The sequence below is a fragment of the Mytilus edulis genome, chromosome 1 (genome assembly GCF_963676685.1).
Source record: "Mytilus edulis chromosome 1, xbMytEdul2.2, whole genome shotgun sequence".
Lineage (NCBI taxonomy): Eukaryota > Metazoa > Mollusca > Bivalvia > Mytilida > Mytilidae > Mytilus > Mytilus edulis.
The window spans coordinates 87,756,925-87,779,303 of NC_092344.1; the positions used below are offsets into that span (position 1 = coordinate 87,756,925).

The 22,379-nt window shown below is 31.8% G+C and overlaps 1 protein-coding gene across 1 annotated transcript; it reads right to left on the bottom strand.

The window, feature by feature from the left end:
• Positions 1–5,278: 5,278 nt before the first annotated feature.
• On the bottom strand, positions 5,279–22,359 carry LOC139515436 (RNA polymerase II-associated protein 3-like). Its single transcript, XM_071305009.1, has 10 exons — positions 22,051–22,359; positions 19,752–19,880; positions 17,082–17,198; positions 16,258–16,385; positions 9,980–10,172; positions 9,458–9,559; positions 8,380–8,784; positions 7,854–7,951; positions 5,678–5,772; positions 5,279–5,424 (listed from the first exon to the last, which is right to left on the bottom strand). Exons 1-10 carry the CDS (start codon positions 22,210–22,212, stop codon positions 5,333–5,335), a joined length of 1,521 nt encoding a protein of 506 aa, XP_071161110.1. The 5' UTR covers positions 22,213–22,359; the 3' UTR covers positions 5,279–5,332.
• Between the last annotated feature and the right edge of the window lie 20 nt (positions 22,360–22,379).

Below are 22,379 nucleotides of genomic sequence, written 5' to 3' on the forward strand. Positions count from 1 at the left end.
CAATACTATGCAATTGAAGATTTCTTGCTATTGCTGAATACTGTGGCAATTTAAAATTTCTTGCTATTGCACAATACTTAATATAATAATTTTGGATCCTGATTTGAACCAACTTGAAAACTGGGCCCATAATCAAAAATCTTAGTATATGTTTAGATTCAGCATATCAAAAAAGCCCAAGAATTCAATTTTTGTTAAAATCAAACTTAGTTTAATTTTGGACCCTTTGGACTTTAATGTAGACCAATTTGAAAACGGGACCAAGAATTAAGAATCTACATACACAGTAAGATTTGGCATATCAAAGAACCCCAAATATTCAATTTTTGATGAAATCAAACAAAGTTTAATTTTGGACCCCGATTTGGACCACTTGAAAACTGGGTCCATAATCAAAAAATCTAAGTACATTTTTAGATTCAGCATATCAAAGAAGCCCAAGGATTCAATTTTTGTTAAAATCAAACTAAGTTTAATTTTGGACCCTTTGGACCTTAATGTAGACCAATTTGAAAACGGGACCAAAAATTAAGAATCTACATACACAGTTAGATGCGGCGTATCAAAGAACCCCAATTATTCAATTTTTGATGAAATCAAACAAAGTTCAATTTTGGACCCTTTGGGCCCCTTATTCCTAAACTGTTGGGACCAAACCTCCCAAAAATGAAACCCCACCTTCCTTTTATGGTCATAAACCTTGTGTTTAAATTTCATAGATTTCTGTTTACTTATACTAAAGTTATCGGGGGGGGGGGGGGGGGGGGGGGGGTCAACTTCCTATTATTGGATATATGGGGATGTGCCAAAAATATGGGTCATAATTTTGCGAGATTTTATATAAAAATGACCCTCCTTTTTAATGACATCCTATATTAAAATGCATTTACGTTTGATAACTATGTATTGATTCGGGGTATGATCTACATATCATATATAAATATACTATTGAGAATCATACATTATTAATGGTCAATTATTATATTAAATTAAATCAATTCATTTGAAAGTTCACCTTTCAAACAAAGTGCTTTCAAATAAGTTCCCAAATGAACCCCGGTGAGTTAGTGCTTATATAAGCATGGCTCAGTATTTTAAATATTTTATATAACTATAGGTACTGAATTTCAGTGAATGTTATATTAAAATGGGTACGTTTTTTGAGGCAAAAAATGGCACACCCCTACCAAGAAAATATCGAAGTTACCCTAATTCCTAAACTGTTGGAACCAAAACTCCCAAATCAATCCCAACCTTCATTTTGTGTTCATAAACCTTGTGTCAAAATTTCATAGATTTCAATTTACTTAAACTATTAAAGTTATAGTGCGAAAACCAAGAAAATGCTTATTTGGGCCCTTTTTGGCCCCTTATTCCTAAAATGTTGGGACCAAAACTCCCGAAATCAATCCCAACCTTCCTTTTGTGGTAATAAACAGTGTGTTAAAATTTCATAGATTTCTATTCACTTCTACAAAAGTTAGAGTGCGAAAACTAAAAGTATTCGGACGACGACGCAGGACGCAAGACGACGCAGGACGACGACGCCAACGTGATAGCAATATACGACGAAAAATTAAAATGTTTGCGGTCGTATAAAAGCTATTTCTATGGAGTTGTCAACTTAGTTGAGAATTAAATTTAATGATTTCATAAATTCAAAATTCATAATGATAGAGTATTAGTCTTAGATGCATAATTTTTATATCAGTTATTAGCTTTGAACAAGCTGTCAATAATTGTGAGTAATCTCAGATCTAGGTTAGGAAAAGTTTGGTGCCTTCAAACTAGTTAACCGTTCCACATTCTATATGTGGCTGTCCAAAGTCAGCAGCCATGGAATTCAGTGGTTGCCATTTGTTGCTGTTTATCATAATTGTTTTTACGTTCATTATCAGGCCATTAGTATTCTGTTTTGAATTGTTTCTACATTTGTCATTTCTAGGCCTTTTATAGCTGGTAATGTTGTATGGGTTTTGTTGATTGTTGAAGGCCTGTACATTGGGGTGTTGCTAAATGGACGGAATTTAAGGGGGGAATGGAAAGAACTACCTAAAATCAATAACGACTGAAGTTACAAAATCTCACATAAATTATATTGACAATAGGATAGAAACTAGATTTCAAATAAAATAGGAAACAGCTAATAAAAAAAAGAGGCTTTAAAGAGAAAATGCCATTCATCTAGGTCCATATGCATCTGAAACAATGGGAACTCTCCAACATTATAGACTTGAAGTCAGGAATCTGATATACAGTAGTTGTCGTTTGTTTATGTAATTTATACGTTTTCCTCGTTTCTTTATATAGACTAGACCGTTGGTTTTTCCGTTTGAATGGTTTTACACTAGTAATTTTGGGGGCCCTTTATAGCTTGTTGTTCGGTGTAAGCCAAGGCTCCCTGTTGAAGGCGGACATTGACCTATAATGGTTTAACTTTTATAAATTGTTATTTGGATGGAGAGTTGTCTCATTGACACTCACACCACATCTTCCTATATCTATTGAATAGTTCATGACAAAAATCTCTGTCTTCTTTAGTTTTTACAAGAAACACATGACGTCATTAAAGAAAAATCATATTTTTAAAAAGAAAATTGAGAATAGAAATGGGGAATATATCAGAGACAACCCGACCAAAGAGCAGAAATAAGTCAAAGGCCACCAATGGGTCTTCAACGCCTTGATAAAATTTCGCACTCTGAGGTGGTCTTTAGCTGGCCCCTAAATAAAATGGTGTAATGGGTCAGTGAAAATGGACATCCCACTAAACTCCAAACTTGACTTAAAAACACTAGATTCCAAAACCTATAAACACTAACTTCAAAACCTATAAATGAACTAAAATACCTTGTATAAAAGATATAAAGAATCAAGTTTTACCTTTTTAAAATAAAGTTTTTCTAAAGAAAAAAAGAATCACTCTATGAAAAGCATTTCCCCAAAATTTTATTACTTCACAACCTATCCATAGAATCGAGGTCAATGTCCATCTGTTTAAGCTGTCTGTAGATCTGTTTTGTGTTGTTAGGTTATCTTATTGACATTTATTCAACATTTTTTTTAAATAAAAAAAGTCGAACAGACTATACTTAAACACCTGTCTCATCATCTTCTGCTAATTATGTCAATACTTTATGTTTCAAAATCTTTTATTTTAAATTTATTCTCTGTTACTCTTTCTTGTAAACATGTGTTATACTATATAACATGCTTATGAAGATAAATTAACAAAAAAGAAAAGATTTTAATTCTTTCTGTTGCTGTTTTTCGTTTCCATTCCGTATTCCGTTTCCGCCGTTTAGCAACACCCTGTACAGGTACCTATATATCTGTCAATTTCTCTTTTGGAGAACTGTCTCATTAGCAATCATGCCACATCTTCTTATTTTTATATCAGTACAAAACTGCTGGCTGCTGTAAAGATGTTACCCTGTGGTAGTAATACTCTCAAAATTATATTTAACGCTTGGAAAGATGTGTATTGACAAAAATTAATGTTAGAATATTTTCATGCAGCTGATGGTGTAATGCTTACAAGAGGCCTCTTGTAAGCATTATACCATCAGCTGCATAAAAATATTCTAACATAATTTTTTGTCAATACACATCTTTTCAAGAGTTAAAAAATAATTTGAAAAATTGGCTTATCAGAACTCTAGATTGGTTCATTTGATCAGGGTTTTTTTGTCTGGTCAAAATTAAATGTGGATCTTTCGTAAAGGACATTTCATCTGTCCATCTTGCCAACTGTGATTAGAATTGTTATAGTGGTTTCAGAGAAAAAGTTGAAAATGTGAAATTTTATTGATGAAGACAAGAGAGGCCAATAGATTGAAATCTCTCACATGACCTTTCATTCTAGATAACCTAAACTCAATGATACAGATTTTAATGCATACTCTACATTTCTTGAAAACTTTACAAGGTTTGAACCAAAGGAAAAGCTTAGAAACCATTTGAGTTGGTATGTCATGAAAGCCTTCTCCTGCAGTCTTACATAATCAGCTCATGAACTAGACATGTAGAGTTTTCATGAAATTTTCTTAGTACAAGGGCCATGATTCTGCAAAAGTGTCAACAGCAATAAAAAAGAAAACTTTGTGGTTAAGCAATCATTGCACATAAAATTACCAAAATCATCTTAATATCTGCAGACTTAACACAAAAAGGTCGACAACTGTTTGTTTTCAGAATAAGGGAAGGCAGGGGTCATTTGACAAAAGGGGGAGGGGTGTGTTTCCAACCCAGGATAAAGGTGTATTGTGTGAGGTTCCAACCATATGTTCCCATTGAAAAGCATTGATTTTTTTTTTTAAATTGGGGGGGGAGTCTTAACGCTGGAACAAATCCCCTCGATCTGCCATTGGAAGGATGGACATTGCCAACAGCATAATTTCAACTTTCCCAGAGATCTGCATCCTTTGTTCTCACATAATTACATAATGTATTAACAAATTAGAAAATAAAACAAGAATGTGTCCTCAGTACACGAATGCCCCACTCGCACTATCATTTTCTATGTTCAGTGAACCGTGAAATTGGGGTAAAATCTCTAATTTGGCATTAAAATTAGAAAGATCATATCATAGGGAACATGTGTACCAAGTTATAAGTCGATTGGACTTCAACTTCATCAAAAACTACCTCGACCAAAAACTTTAACCTGAAGCGGGACAGACGGACGAACGAACGGACGAACGAACGAACGGACGCACAGACCAGAAAACATAATGCCCCTCTACTATCGTAGGTGGGGCATAAAAACAGTGACCTATAATTGCTTATTAACATTTTAACTCTGGTGGATAGTTGTCTCATTGGCAACTCTTTTTTATAACACTGTATCATTTATATCACTTCACTTGCTTCTCAGTTACACTTGGTGACTGGCAAGAACATGTCAGCATCATGATTCATCACCTCATCTTTAGTCTCATATTCAGGTAAATTCAAAGTCAAAAGGTCACATGATTTTTCAACAATTAAGTACCACTAAACCAAAGTAAAGTCTATCTAAACCCAACTTTGAATGATGTTATTTATACACAAACTCTGCCAGGATTTGGCTGAGAGGTCCTCTATTTTTTTAAATTTTTATACCATTTTTCTCTATTCTTTATATTCTTTATCTATTTAGCCTTTATTATTTTTTTCCATCCCAATCATTCCCTATTATTCACATTTCCCCCATTAATCTCTGTCTTATTAACCCTAATCCAGACGCTCTTCCATGGTATATTGTATAGTCATTTTAGAGCTAATAAAAATTCCTGAAGTCTTTCCACTCTTTAATGAATGTTTATACACCAAACACAATAATAAATAATCATCAGCTTATTTCATATATTTTCTTAAGTTTTTGTAGTTCTGTTGATGTCACTTTCTCTGTTTTCTGTAAATGTCCAATCAATTCACTGATCACTGTAAAGATAAATATTTTTGTTTATGTAAACATGAATGTTTGCAGGAAAATAATCATATTTAAGTATTTTTAAAAGAAAAAATATTGAAGTTATATAAAAAATTAATATAAACTCTACCAAAAGCAATTTTCATTTCAACATCAGAAAAAATAGTTATCTCTTCCCAAATTCAAAGTATAATTGACCCCTTGAAAGGAAAATTAGGTAACAACTGAATAGTTTCTGATACAAGAACAAGTAGAAATACATACCTGACTTTTCTTTCTTTGAAAAGAACATAACTGTCATATTAAATCTCTTCACTTTAGCTAAGTGACACATACATGTGTAAAAGTCTTCTTCTGCCCTGCAAATAGATGCCAAAGTCAATATTTATGGTAAAATAGATAAAATAGTCTGTAATGACAAAAGATTCAAATTTACGTAATTTTGTTCTATAAAATAAATAAATACTGGTAGAAGATTATATTCATTTTTTCATCCACATGAGCACACATTTATTATTGCAAAACAGGTAAAACATATCCACAGAGTTTCCTCCTTCAAGTCAAAGTATTTAAACTTTTGTCAGTTCTATTGTCCCATTGAATACATAGCTATTGTTCTCTGTGTAGTTTATTCACTGGGACCATAAATTTCCTCAAAGAGATATCCATCACTTTTTGATTAATTTAGCCATAGTAAAAAATATATATTCAAAGTGGATATGGATGTGATATAATAATAATAACAATAGTATAAATAATACCTTTTCAATGTAAACAGTGTTTCAAACATTTAAGAAAAGATGATTTGACAAAATTTTCAACATTGGTGAAGGTAACTCCTACTGAAGTTTGTTTATTTTGTGTGTTTGACATATGAAAACAGATAAATGACAATGCTTAAATTACTGCTCTCTTACATGTACTTTTAAACTAACTAAACATCTTTTAAGTGATCGAAAAAGAAAATACAAATGTAATGTCAGCCATGTAGTTGTGAGGAAAAATAAAGAACTGAAGAAGGCCATAGGCCGAAACGTCTCAAAAACTGGTTTATTAATACAAGAATATAAAGTATGTTCCCTATTGGAATTTTAAAAACAAGGATAAGGCCACACCAATTTAATTTCTTATTCTAAGGATTTTTGGACTCCAAAATTTGGGGCAAGCGAGCGATTTGAAAACCCTGTTCACCAAGAAATAATTAAATCTGGTCTATGTATGTGTGACTGACAATGAGACAATTTTCCATCCAAGTCATAATCAGTTTGGGGGCAACCCCTTAATGTTATAAATATCCCTTCTTCATGTTTTATGAGGGATCAATATAAGTTATAATATATCTGTTTGTACAAAAGGGCTCAAATTTCCTCAAAGAACTATATATCTATCTGGTATTAAATGGTCAAAACATGTTCAAGAATTTTGTAATATTCCTGGACTTTAACTACGTATGTTAAATTAACACATTTACTTTAACAGTTTAATATTATTCAAAATAAGTCATGTAAGTGGACCCCTCTTTTAGAAAAAGTTGTTTAAAATATGATTTAACTCTCCTCTGTTTGAGTACAAAATTCTAAGTTTTCAAAGGTTTTGTATAGAAGAACTATACAAATCCTTGGTATAATGACCCCTTGTCTAAGGGAGGGACGTTCTCAACCTGATAATAACAAACACAGGTCAAAGTAGGGCCTTTTACACATGGCTTTGATACAGACCAAACAGCAAGCTATAAAGGACCCCAAAATTATTAGCGTACACAATTCGAACAGGAAAACCAACGATCTAATTTATATATCCAAATGGGAAAATACCAATGAACAACATCAACAAACGATAACTGCTGAGCGACAGGCCCCTGAATCAATCAGGACAGGTGCATAAACATGCAGCGGCTATGGATAGTTTTGTTTAGCCAGCATACAATATAATTGCAGTTGAAGGCAAATCCTTCAGAAGTTCTTTGTACTTTATTCTAACAACGAACATTTTTTGATAGGGAATATAAGTAAGGGGGAAAGAAACCATTTTTTTTGTTCTTTACAGGTATTTCCACTGTTATAAATTTATTTCGAAGCACTCCCACTATAGATGAATAGGTTTCATGCTGAAACAAATATTCTCACATATATTTACACAGTGTGGTGGGGTGCTTTTATGTTTAAAATCGTTATATACAGGTTAGACTGTGATTTTAAAAACAAATGTTGATATCTTTTTATAATATTAACAAAAAAAACAGTGCGGGAAATGGGCATGATTACATTTCCGGATGCGGGAAGCGGGAATATAAAAAAAATAAAAAATTTCTGTTTTGAAAAAAATAGGTGCGTCGAACAAGGAATCAAATTGGTGTGGCCTAAACTAAACATATTATCAAGATGACCAGAATACACTTTTAAATGCATCACTTATTACCAAGCATAATTTACAAACTTACGGAATAAAGAAATTTTTGAACACATTGAGCATGTTGAGTACTATTTCTGCATCTAAGAACTGACCAAACAGCTTTGGATAGTCTACTGGATTAATTTTCTAAAATAAAAAATACAAGATGTGTAAAATCTCTCTAATAAAAGGTTCAATATGTAGCGTAAAACAAAATCTAACTGACGGCAGCATAAATGTATCTGTGTATCTTATACTAAATTTCTTCAGATTGCATAGATATAAATTCATGTTTATGTTCAATATATTCTAGATGATAATCTTGATATAGATGTCAGACTTGGACTCCTTTTGGACAGAGTTTTACTGTGCATATTGCTGTGTGTTTGTTTATTCTACATTAGTTAGAGGTATGTTGAGATTTCACAAGACATGTTTAACCCCACCACAATTTTTTGGCTCACTCACCAAAAAGGTTTGCACTTGGATCACAACTGAATTTTTTATATCAATGTGTACAGAACCAGATAATCTATATATGTCAGAATATAATAGAAAGAATCAAATATGCTTACTTTAATATATACATAGAATGACCTCAGGTCACTCTTTAGTTCTTTATAATCTGTCTGAAACTGAAATGATGATTGGGGTACAGGCATACTTCTAGGTGACACAGATTTTGATTCTTCTGGAATACTTTTGGTTACATCTTTCAAATCTAATTTAATACTGCTATCCTCACTTAAAGTTTTCACACTTTCTTTAATATTTGTAGAAGTTTTGTCACTATTTCTATGATTTTGGGTACTTTTTAAGGAACCAGTACTACTTGTAAATTTCTCAAACATTTTATTGTCTTGTGAAGTTATTTGCTTTTTAGCCTCACTCTGGGATTTTTCTACTTCCTCAATTGCAGCACGCCTATGAGTGTCATCTTCACCTCCGATTTCTTCTATCTGTATTCTAACTAAAGGTTTCTGTAAAATCAATTATCAAATATTTAAGGTAGATTATGTATTTTTGCCAAAAAAATCTTTTTGAATTTAAAATGTTTTAGCAAGTATCATTCAATATTCAACAGACACATCTAAAACTTTGCGCTTAGACAAGATTAATCCATCAAAAAATTACGTGTTGGTAAATGTATTTAAAATTTTCAGAAAAAAAATCCTTTTAAAATCAAGGGCAGATAATTGTATTGAATTTAATAAGGCAATTTGTGTATTTGAATTTTTCAAGTAAATAAGGTGCATGACCCAATAATCATATTTGATAACATGGATGTATTTATGAAAACGATTCTTTCATTGGATTGTAACAAGAGCAAATATATTTTTTAATAATATATAAAGCCATATAAACAATAAAAAAGGATTCTGGAAATTGTTTGACAGGAAAAATTAGTTTTAAACAATTAAAGTACCAAATAAGCACTCCAGTTATAAATGTTCTTATCCTCAGCCTCATACTAGATAGGCACTTACAAGGCCAAATAAAAATAATCTAAATTTTTTAATCTTTTCTTCTACCAAAGAATGTCCGTACTTGTTTTTTTTAATGGTTGCTACTATGGAAGACAATTGTCTTTTGAAACAGGTTCTTTCATATTCATAAAATTAAATATTGTTGATCTAAACATCAATATTTTACCTTTGATTTTTGATCTGCTGGTTTTGTGATTGGTTTAACTAATCCTTCATCAGGAGACTTTGCCATATCTTTTTGTTCTACCATTTTATCTTTTGTTAACTCCTTAAAAAAACACATGTATAATTGACCTTTTGCTATTCAAAACATAATACTTTTTGAAATGAATTACATTCAAACTAATAATATCAATGCAACTTGCATAATTTCAAACCCAAAATTATGCTGGAGTTGAAAACATCAAATCTATAGACCATGCAGGTGAAAATGCCTGGTTATGCATTCTTATATTGTTTAATCTATACTAAAATCTCCAGTGTATTGCTCATCTAACATTTATGCATGAACTGATACATTGCAACACATACAAACATACACATATATACTGTCTAAAAACTTCAGCAGCTTTCATACTTTTTTCCTTTTTGTGGTGTTTTCTAATAAGTCAAATAACTTTATAATTTTCTGGTTGGTAGTCAATTTATTAGACACTTTTGAATCTATTAAAATATATTTTGAAAATACCTTTTCAATTCTTTCTAATTCTTTCTGTGCTGTTTTATTTTGAGGTTCTAATCTTAAAGCTTTCTCGAATGCATCTTTTGCAGTGTCAAATTTCTTGAGTTCAAACCTTGCTGCACCAAGTCGCAAGTAAGCTTTGACATACAAAGGATCAAGACTTAAGGCTTGCAGACAATCAGCTTCAGCAGCTCCATATCTGGTGTAAATAAGTTTAAGTTTAAATAGCTACTGCTTTATCCTTGAGAACAGAAATCTAAATAAAAGATACTAAAAGCATTCTAGTCAATCAAGGTAATTACTGGGAAATAAAGGACAATGAATCTGGTCGCAACACATGAAAATGATTATTTTGTACATTTGTGTTATAAGAAAGTGGCAAACCCATACTTAGTAACTGGTTCTCTCATCTCAGTCGCATAAAAGTCAAGAGCGAAGATTTGTATACAAATATTACTTTGGTGAATCTTCACCCTTAACTTTCATGCATACAAATTGATAAAAATATTACTTTGGTGAATCTTCACCCTTAACTTTCATGCATACAAATTGATAAATATATTACTTTGGTGAATCTTCACCCTTAACTTTCATGCATACAAATTGATAAAAATATTACTTTGGTGAATCTTCACCCTTAACTTTCATGCATACAAATTGATAAAAATATTACTTTGGTGAATCTTCACCCTTAACTTTCATGCATACAAATTGATAAAAATATTACTTTGGTGAATCTTCACCCTTAACTTTCATGCATACAAATGGATAAAAATTTTACTTTGGTGAATCTTCGCCCTTAACCAGGGATGGGGTAATCGTAATCTGTAATCGTAATCGATTGTAATTGATTACATTTTTTCAAGTAATCGACAGTAATCTGTAATCGAAGACATTTTCGATTACATGTAATCGTAATTTAATCTATTACAGCAAAAATTTGGATGTAATCATCGATTACTTTTCGATTACATTTCGATTACTTTAGTAAAATAGTTTGAAGAAAAATAACCTATTTCAGAGGAAAATATGTATGTTATCACTTTGTAGTACAGATAACATATTATGCATCAACAATACTTGAGAATTAAGCAACTGCCTTATTTCAATCTATTGTCTCAAGCTGCATTATGAGTAACCAGATCCCCTACCTAAATTTACTTTATATCTAGCTTTTGAAACAAATGGATGTATGTGCTTGTCAATAATTCAAGAGCTTTAATATTTAAATAAGAAAATAGATTTAAAATAAGAAAATAGATCTTAGATAAGAAATGTGTCTGTCTTTCGTTGAGATCTGTACTACATTTTTTAAAAGTAGTAAGCTTATTTGTATTAAATTTCCTGAAAACATCATTTTCAATCAGAGTTGAAATTAAAGCTTAGAATAGATAAACAGTTGATTTCTTAAATGTTATAATATACATGTATATAAATTAAATTAAAAAAGAACACAAAATTCTTTTAACAATGAACCAATGGCAATGCATAGCAATTCATTTTAGAAATAGATACATGCATCCCTTTGACACTATAAATATATTCTGTATATAATTTGATTGAAGAAGTTAACAAATCTTAACAACATTCTTACCTTTACTAATTGAGATGATCAAAGTCTTCTAATCAATAACAAACATACTTTGTTTTTATTTCAATTAATGTATCTTATGTCTAATTAACAAGGAAATTTACAATATTTAGCCCCAGGTTATAAATTGTACTCCAGTGGCAGTTAAATAATCTGTAATTAGGGTGGTTATCCAAACAAAAGGTTTAAATCATGCATGTCATTATAAAAATAAATTTTGATCTTAAAAATTAGCTGAACTAATTAATTATTCTACTTTTTTTTTATGTTTCCTTAAACATTATAATTAACTATGCTAAAATATTTTTTTTTTAAAGAGTAAAAACAAAAAAGCTAACGTAAGTCAGTAATGCCCGCGTCACACTGTCCCGATTTTTATATACGATGGACGCCCGAATGCTAAAATTGTAAGTTCGTACGAAGTTGGTCCCGATCTCGTTAAAATACCAAAAGGTGACCGAAGCAAGTACGATGAATAACGAAGTCTATACGATGGTGCCGAAATTATATACGATAGCAAAAGATGGACATACGAAGGTTAACCGAAGACGGGTATTTAAGCTTCATATCTCAGCCGAAGCCTACACGATGAATCACGAAGGCTACACGATGGATTACGAAGGCTACACGATGGATTACGATGATGACGCGATGGCCATACGATTTCTAAAAGATACGAACAGAATTTCGACAACATATCGTTTCTGTACAAGTCTGCCCTAAATGGCGGGAAATCGATCTTTTTGTCTAATTCTTATAAAACTTAGTTTATTATCCCCTCGCCTACTACATGTAAGTTGCGTGAAGATAATTGTTATGGACACTCTAGAACCAAAATGCTCAAAACTTGGTATGGTGTTACTCGTTAAGAATATCTTAAGCGCTATTGACTTTAAAGTTCAAAGGTCAAGGTCACAGTGGCAGTTGTAATACAAGGCAATATCACCCTTGTGGACACTCTAAAACCAATGTGCTTCAAAAGATTTTAACCACATTTGGTATATTGTTCCTCCTTGTAATGATCTGACATTTTTTACGTTCAAGGCCAAGGTCAAGGTCATGCAGATAGACTTGTTTTTTCTCCTTGAAATAGCATAATACACAGGAAATTAGATGCTCATATTTTTACCTGCTGGTTCTAAAGACATTATTAAAGGTATTTCCAGTTACTGAATGTTTTGGCTGATTTCCTAAAAAAATAGTTTATGTATAAAATATGCATATTCAATTTGCCATTTGCTGCATGTGTCATATACAAATATAGTGTCCATATTTTTCCCCAATATGTTACATACGAGGGGATGCCACGCTCGGCATTGCCTTGTTTGAACTGTAAAATGTGTGCACTAGTCTGAATAATCACCCATAATTATGCCCATGTTTACTGATCTATTTTAAAGGTAAGGTAATGGGTTCGTTGATCCCTTTTATTCAAAAAGAGCTCTTTCCAGGAGAATATCATAATAATATAGACAAAAGGAAGGATGTGGGGGAAAGCAACAAATGTGGCAAAATATGACATATAGAAAACAAAATAGTTATGGAGTAAACATTCGTGTGACAACAACTCAGACGATACATAAAAAATCAGAATAATGAAGAAAAAGTTGGTTTCCCTATATACGTGTACCTGCAGTGTTGGTGTACGAGGAGCGTTTATGATTTTCATTATGTTACTTGATATGAAAAATTGACAAAAAATAATATTTTACTTGTAAAAGTAAATTCTGAGCCTGTAATAGCTGCTCTTGTTGTTCCATTTGAATTAATAGAAACAACGCTGTCGCCTTTCTTGTTCTCATAGAATCATATGATATGAGCTCCATGTTTTGTGAACGTCTTTCTTAACTGTCGTATTAAACTGACCAGTGCATATCGGGCATGGCACTTTAAGTGTATTTTAGCGCAAAAATTAACTTACATTTAGCTGGATTTATTGCCGTCGTAGTTCCATCTTGTCGCCTTCGTACTTTTATTCGATGGCAACACGACGGGATTACGAGGTCTTCACGAAGTCGTGTTGCAATCGTAAGACCTTCGGGTATCTTCGTGATTCATTCGTGTAGACATCGTAATGTCAAAACTGCCCGATGGAAACGATGGAAACACGAATGCAATACGATGTGCAAAGATGCATTCCCGGTGACATTACGATGGTGAGGATGGTGATACGAACTCAATACGAACCCTTAACATCGGACGCACCTTCGGGGATTTTTTAACATGTTAAAAAATTTAGAACCCTTCCCGAAGTTGTCCCCGAAGGCTAGAAAAAGTGGCCGATGGTTATACGATGGTTAAAGATGGCACTACGAATAGGCCGATCTGGATACGATCAGTCACGATTTTGAAAATTACCATTATCGTGTTGCCATCGGCGTAAAAATCGGGACAGTGTGACGCGGGCATAAGAAAGCTTAATTTTTTAAAAACAATTAGTTATGAATAAGTGATTATTGCAATGCGATGACAATTTTAATTTATGTTGAAAGTCAAAATTTCAAGATTTTTTAAATATTTCTAATCTTCATCAAGAGATTTGATCTAAAAAACAGCTATTAAATTATAATTTAGAAACAATGCTTTGAATGATGCATTTGGTAAAGATCTTAATTTCCACTATACAAATGTTGAGCAATATAATTGTGTTTTACTCATGTTTTTTGTTGTTGAAATGTTGAAGTATGTAATTGACAGTAATCGAAAAGTAATGTAATTACTTTTGATAAAGTAATCGATTGTAATTGATTACATACTAAAATTTGAGTAATTGATTATTAATCGATTGCACAAAAATCCTTCATGTAATCGATTATTAATCGATTGCACAAAAATCCTTCATGTAATCGATTATTAATCGATTACATTTGTCAGTAATCGTGCCCATCCCTGCCCTTAACTTTCATGCATACAAATGGATAAAAATATTACTTTGGTGAATCTTCGCCCTTAACTTTCATGCATACAAATTGATAAAAATATTATTTTGGTGAATCTTCGCCCTTAACTTTCATGCATACAAATTGATAAAAATATTATTTTGGTGAATCTTCGCCCTTAACTTTCATGCATACAAATTGATAAAAATATTACTTTGGTGAATCTTCGCCCTTAACTTTCATGCATACAAATTGATAAAAATATTACTTTGGTGAATCTTCGCCCTTAACTTTCATGCATACAAATTGATAAAAATATTACTTTGGTGAATCTTTGCCCTTAACTTTCATGCATACAAATTGATAAAAATATTACTTTGGTGAATCTTCACCCTTAACTTTCATGCATACAAATTGATAAAAATATTACTTTGGTGAATCTTCGCCCTTAACTTTCATGCGGCTGAGATGAGAGAATCAGTTACTTGATTTCAAATTTTTTAATGTGACAAAATAACTATATTTTTTTCACAGCAATAGTTTTGATATAAATAGTAATAATTACATTAGATGTATGTTTCATTATAATGCGTTATTCTGATTGGCTAACTGCACAGCACGTGCTATTCCTGAAACAATTGTATTAGACAATAACATTTATCATTCATGATGACACGAGGTCCCACAATAAAGTGCACAGGTAAATTAAATGAAAACTTGATAAAAATCGTGTTTTCATGATTCTAGCTAAAAAAATGTAATTATAAGTATTGAATACTTCTTTTTGTAACTTTATAGGGTTGTAAAAGCGTTGACCGTGCGCACATTTTAAGTATGAAGCGCTTCCGCGCTTCATACAAAATGTACATCGGTCAACGCTTTTACACCCCAATAAATTTACAAAAAGCAGCATTCAATTCTTAAATACAAAACAAAATCTCTTTGGCATATCAAAATCAAAATAATGAAGTAACTAAAAAATTATGCATCATTTAAGATATAACATCAGTTTTGGTCAATTTTTACATAATTTTACACAGCTTTCAGAATGTTCAGCAAAGATAACAAAGGCCCCAACACATGATCCAGATTATTGTTATTTCTAGGAATTCATACTAAATCTTTGCACATTTTGGTTATAGAACATTTAGAATTGGAGCCAAGGTTTTTCTGTAGCATTTACTCTTTAGACCCATAAAATAGACAAAATCTTTGTGTTAATAATCATTCAGGTTAATCTATATGTTCTTTTTCAAAAGTCATAGTTTGTTCTCCAAAAGAAGACAAATTGAATGTTTGTAAACAAGTTATAATTCAGACAGGAGATTTAAAAAAAATAATTTAAGTTTGAAGAAAATCGGTTAAATAAATTTCAGTTTTAAAAGCTCTTTAGAGCTTTTGTTTGAAATTATATTGCTTATGCAGACTCTAAATTAAGCTTCATGTCTTTATGTCTATGAACCTCAGGCGCTGCCAGTAAACTCATAAACTGATACCACCTTTTTTTCTCCAATTATCTCCCCTTAATGATTTTTATCTGAAAGTTAAATTATCTCCCCTTGAAGATATGGGATAAAGGAGTTTTGCCAAAATATTATTTTTTTTTATAGCTGAAGTGGCTATATTTGTTTAAAGTCTTTTTGAAAGAGAGATTAAAAAAAATTAGAGCATGATTTCTTTGATAGACATGTCTATTTTAAAGACTGTATGTTGCAATCTAGATATATTTTTTTTTTTGGTTATTTTTGTCATTAGGTTGCTGTCTCACTGATAAACACCCTGTATCTTCTTTTTAAACAGTGAAAGAGACTTACTTTTCTTGTTTCAGTAAGGCCATAGCCCTGTTAGCTGGCATTATTGCATTAGTAGGATCAAGTTCAATAGCCTTTGTGTAAGCTTCAATGGCTAGTGCATAATCTTGTCTCTTGAAATTATCATTTCCCTAAAATAGAAATTATAAAATTAAACAAGTTGTACCATCAAAAAGAACATAAATATCATGAGTGTAATCAAACATGCTTTGTATTTTGAACATAGTTTTCTGTTATATCTTATGACTATAGCCATTTTGTTTTCATTAAAGATTGAATGTTTCTTTTTGTACTTTTATAGTTGTTTACTAGTTTTGACCAAAGTGCATTTTGCAGTAGACAAGGGAGCGCTTCAAATCACAAATGTGTGTATAGTCAATACTTGAAATCAAGCTTTTCAAATGTTTTTTTCTCTCTAAATATTATACTGTTTTTTGTCACAGAGAGCATGTAGAAGAATTTGCTTTGTATTGGGACATAAAACATCACATTAGAACACTTTGTGATTGCTGCTTTCCAATCAACATGATGGAATCCTTATGAAATAACTATGTATGTAAGAGGATAAATCTTTAACAACAGTAATAAATCATAAAAGAACAAAATAAAGATGTTTGCCTTTTAGATTATTAAAAAAAATATGATGTGGTGTGATGATGCTAGATTTAAAACATTGCTACTACAATTTAAGTTTTACTAAAATTTGCAGTGAGAAAAATTTCTTTTAGAAATATTTAAGTGTTGAATACTTTTTATCTCCAACTTGTTCACCATCTGTTTGCCATGTACCATACATTTGACCTTTGATGATAATAAATAAAATGCACCTTTTCTTTCTCCAAATTTGCCATTTGTTTCTTTCTTTCCATTTCCCATTCTTCATCTGTTTCATATTCTGATGATTCACTTTTTTCCTGGTCTCCAATTTTCTCTAATTCTTTATCCTTAAATTCAAAACAAGCATTTGTAAATCAATGTATAATTTTGTATTGATAATTTTTCAAGTAATGAATAAAAAAATAATAATAGCAGTATTGTTTTATTTTTCAGCATGATTTTTTATACATAACTGTAGGCTAGCCACTCTTTTGGAAAATCGAAAAACAAAAAATATCCAATATGTTGCAAATTTTGCACCTATAAATACTGAACCTTATGCCAGAGCTCCTTATAAACCAGCCTCCAGACTTAGCTGCAATTTTTACCTACATTTCATGTGAAACTAACTATGCTTCTGTCTTCATAAGTATAGTTTGAACATTTCTATAAATCATTTTTTTTCCAAATCAAAGATCAATAGACGAAAAAGATTAGTAAAACATTAGCGTGGTCAATTCATGTAAAAAGATGTTTCCTGAATTTATTACGGTCAACATGTTATACACATGTATAAAATTAATTTCCTTGAGGGAGAATAACATGAAATACATTTTATGAGGCAAAATTTTGAGAAAAAATTTTTATCATTCAAATTTTTCAAAAATTTGTAAGGGTTCCCCGGAACCCAGTGTCTCGCCTACTTTTGCTGTAAATCGCATGCTCAACAAAAATGAGGAAAAAAAATAATAAATATATTCCTCTTGACACTATCTTTTGATTGTAAGAAGCTTCTGTCCAAGTTTGGTTAAAAAACAGGATAGTTTATGAATCTGATCAATGTTTTAAAAACTTTAACTGCAGACTGTATGTAATGTTAACTGGAAAAAAATCTAAGTCCATTTTTTAAAGAGGCTGTCCAATTAAATATCAGGCAAATCCTATGATATGGATGGCACAACATAATTTTTTTCCCACTGAATTTTTGGTTCCAATACAATGTTTATATCATACAAAGGATATATATATATGTCAAAGATATTTTTGAATCAACAGTGGATGGCTCAGAAAATGATTTTAAAGTTCACTAACAATGCAACAAAATGTTGTACAAAATGAAGAGTTATCTCCCCTTTTCAATGAATTTTCAGTGCTTTCTATGTATTTTTTTTCTCTTTATTTGTTGCAGTTAATAAAAAAACAAAATTTAACTTTGAGAAAGAATGAATTTGTGATATGAAATAGATGAAAAAATTTTGAAAACAAAATATGTCATGTGCTATCCACTGCCTGGTTTTTCCATGGACACTCTCTTAAAAGTAAAATATGGAAAAAATGGATGTATTTTTTTTACAAAATTTACATCTGGATACTCTCTAATGATCATAAACAAGCTTCTGTCCAAGTTTGGTACAAATCCAGGATAGTTTAAGAAAGATATTAAAATCTAAAAAACTTTAACCACAGAGTGAATGTAATGTTTCCGTGCAGAAAAAACTAAGTCCATTTAAAAGTAAAAAACGGATAAGATGGATTTATTTTTTAACAAAATTTACTTCTGGACACTATGTTATGATCATAAACAAGCTTCTGTCCAAGTTTGGTACAAACCAGGATAGATTAAGAAAGTTATTAAAATTTTAAAAACTTTAAGCACAGAGTGAATGTAATGTTTCCGCGCAGAAAAACTAAGTCCATTTATAAGTAAAATACAGAAAAAAATCGAATTTTAGTTTTACAAAATTTACTTCTGGTTACTATCTTATAATCATAAACAAGCTTCTGTCCAAATTTGGTAGAAATCTGGATAGTTTAAGAAAGTTATTAAAATTTCAAAAACTCCAACCACAGAGTGAATATTTGTGGACGCCGCCGCCGATGGAATGTAGGATCGCTTAGTCTCGCTTTTCGACTAAAGTCGAAGGCTCGACAATAACAAAAGTCAAACTCTTAATGAAAAAATCTTGTTACTATAAAAAAAAAAAAAAATGTTAAGATATTGAAATGAATGTATGGTTACACCCCTGTGATCATGTATGTATGGTCACAACACTGTGATCATGCATGTATGATCACACACCAGTGTTGTGACCATACATACATGTTCACAGGGGTGTAACCATACATACATGGTCACAAAAAAGTTTGTTGGCAATGGAAAGCCTTTTTTTTCAGAAGAAAACTAATGACAATGCTATTGTTACATCCTATGATCTAAACATTTCCATTTTCTAGAATTCTTAATAAACTCTTAATCTAAAAAATTCTCTGTTTAATGTACATTTTTTGGTAATTAATACTTGAATCAATAAATTTTAAAATACTTGAACAACCATTCATTTCAACTTGAAAAGCTTTTTTTTTCTCAATGCTACATTGTAACCTGTTGTTCAGTGGTTGTTGTTTATTGATGTGGTTCATGAGTGGTCCTTGTCTTGTTTTTACATATAGATGAGACAGTTGTTTTTCATGTTTGAATTGTTTTACACATGTCACTTTAAGGCCCTTAATAACTTGCTGTTCGGTGTGAGCCAAGGTGTTGTGTTGAAAGCTGTACCTTCACCTATAATGGTTTACTTTTATAAACTGTTTCTTGGATGTAGAGTTGTCTCATTGGCACTCATACCACATCTTCTTATATCTATGTATTTAAAAAAAAAAAAACGTGTTTATACACATACAACATTAAATTTATCCCATTTTCTGTAATCATAGCCACTTATTCTTGATGGTTTGCCAGCTTCATCTTTAGACTTTTTCACTTTTTTCTTTTTCTTTTTGAACATGCAGTTCCTTACAGGTGGCATCTCCTATGAAACATAAAGTAGTACATGTATGTGTTAATAATTATTTTTTTGCAGTATCAACACATGGATCAAACATAAATACATGAAAATATAAATATTATTATAATACTGATCAATACTGGCTTCTGTACATGTATTTCCTGATTTTCACAAAAAATAAATGTTTAAATATATAGATTTATTTCATTATGTCCATCTGATTATATTGTCTAAGATACAAGGAACTTGCACACATGATAAGACAAGTATAGAATAACTAATCGAAGAATTCAAATAGAGAAAAATATTCAACGAGTGACCGAACAACACATTAATTCATGAATACGTGTAGCGCATGAGTTAATTATCAGTGTTGTTCCGTCATGAGTGAAATTATAGGTTTTTATTTAACTGGGAAATCAATGTAATTCATTGCAACCAATGTAATAAAAACATTTAATTCCTGAAGTTAAATTGAACTTCTAAAGATAAAGACTATCATATTATATATCATACTCATAGTCTATCAGTTTTTTGTTTCATATCAAGTTTTTTAGTTCTTCCAAGAAATGGTTTTACCCATAATAAGGATGAACATGCACCCAAAACCATTGGAAATTTCATCTGGTCTACAAAAGAGCACAACAAAACTTTAACATGCACACACAAGAATGGCAGTGTCTGCACGTCTGTGAAAGAAATTGATTTCTCACAGAGGTTTCAAGATTTGATATGTTAAAATTTCGACTTTGACGTTTAATTCCCGATCATATGACAGGTTGAGGGTATGCCTAGCCTATGAATGCCAAATTGGCTACTCCTCACAGCATACGTGCAGACACTGCCAACAAGAATATGGTCCAGGACAACCAGTATAAGACCTTATGGGCATATCGCTATTTGGGAATCTGCAACACTTCAACTATACGTCATACAAATATCACTTTTCCCTTTGTGGCAGCAGACCTTTTCTCTTGTGACATCAACATTCTACAGGGAATTCTGTGATGTCCAGCAATGGTATACAAATAGTGATAAGGTGTATAGGGTGGGTCTCATTGGGGTCTAAGCGTGACGCTGGATTGCCGATTTTTTGTAAGCGTGACACGTGAAAGTCAAATTATTGTGCCGTGAAAATGGGAAATGAGGTCTAGCGGGACACGGGAAATTACAAAAAAAATGAGAATTGCTTACGTACATAGTGGAAGCAGGATACTGGAAACTAACATAACAGTAAGCGAGATCCGGGATCAGAACCCCCAATGAGACCCCCTATAGGGGCCAACAGACCTATCTATAAGGGTATCAGGTCCGTTCGCACCCAATACACTTTCGCACCTCGCACGTTCGCGCCCAAGGTCCGTTCGCACTCTACATGTTTGCGCCCAATTTTAATTCAAATTCCAGTTGAATAATTGGAAAATCATGATTGTTGTTTTAAATTGCTTTGGTGTAAATACTGAATGTATTTATAGCTTGGTATGAGTAAAACATTGAAGATTTTAAATGAAAAACACAAAAGATAATTGTTTTTAACAGCTTGGTCCCTTTGATCTGAAACAATGAAACAACAAAATATAGCAATACCCTATTATAACCAAAATATGATAAAATTTATTCAACACACAAAAAAAAAAAACGTAGTCAGAATCTCACTTTATTTAGAAACAAGTCAATGAAACAAACATGACAAAGTTATAGAAATACACTGACCAAAACATGATTAATTAACAGCTATTCAACACAAAATAAAACGTTGACAGAGTCCCACTTTATTTAGATAGGATTATTATTTTTTTTAACAATACATATCCAAAACATGATGAAGATTCATTCAACACCAAAAAAAAATGCTGTCTCACTTTATCAGTTTGAGACTATGACAACAATTATGCTTATAAGAATACACTTGCCAAAACTTGATTACAAAGTTATTATAAACACAAAACCAATTAAAATTAGGCGCGAACATGTAGGGTGCGAACGGACTTTGGATGCGAACATGTAGGGTTGCGAACGGACTTTGGGTGCGAACATGTAGGGTGCGAAAGTTAAAGGGGGTGAACATGAGTGGGTGCGAACGTGAATGGTCGCGAACGGACCCGGATTCATCTATAAGCTATAATTCATTAATTGCTTCAGTTCAGTATACAATGAGCGTGAATAAGATCAAAAGATATCTTTATTTCTATACCATGACTTTATTTGGCTTTTGCTTCAAAACATCAGATTCTTTCTTCTTAACTTCCTCTTCCCAGTTGTTCATATCTTTGAGATATTCCTCCAGTTCACCCTGATTCTGTCGAACTTGTTGTTGGAGGTTGAACATTTTCATTTCGTGATCTGTTGACGCCATTATGCGGTCCTATATGTGTTTACTCGTTTTCAATGCAATTATACAATGCAGGAGCCGCTAACATAAGAAAAACAAACTAATTAAAGTTTCTAGAATTTTCACATGGGCGCAGACATGTTAGATTGACACATGCGTAATGATGTTTCTAATGTCAACAACAAAACCGG

Coding starts and splice junctions, on each gene's coding strand:
- LOC139515436 (XM_071305009.1), bottom strand. CDS start 22,212: ATGGCGTCAACAGATCACGAAATGAAAATGTTCAACCTCCAACAACAA. Junction 5,773..7,853: donor TTCAAAAATTTCTTTATTCC/GTAAGTTTGTAA, acceptor ATCTATTTGCAG/GGCAGAAGAAGACTTTTACA. Junction 5,425..5,677: donor TTCAAAGAAAGAAAAGTCAG/GTATGTATTTCT, acceptor TTATCTTTACAG/TGATCAGTGAATTGATTGGA.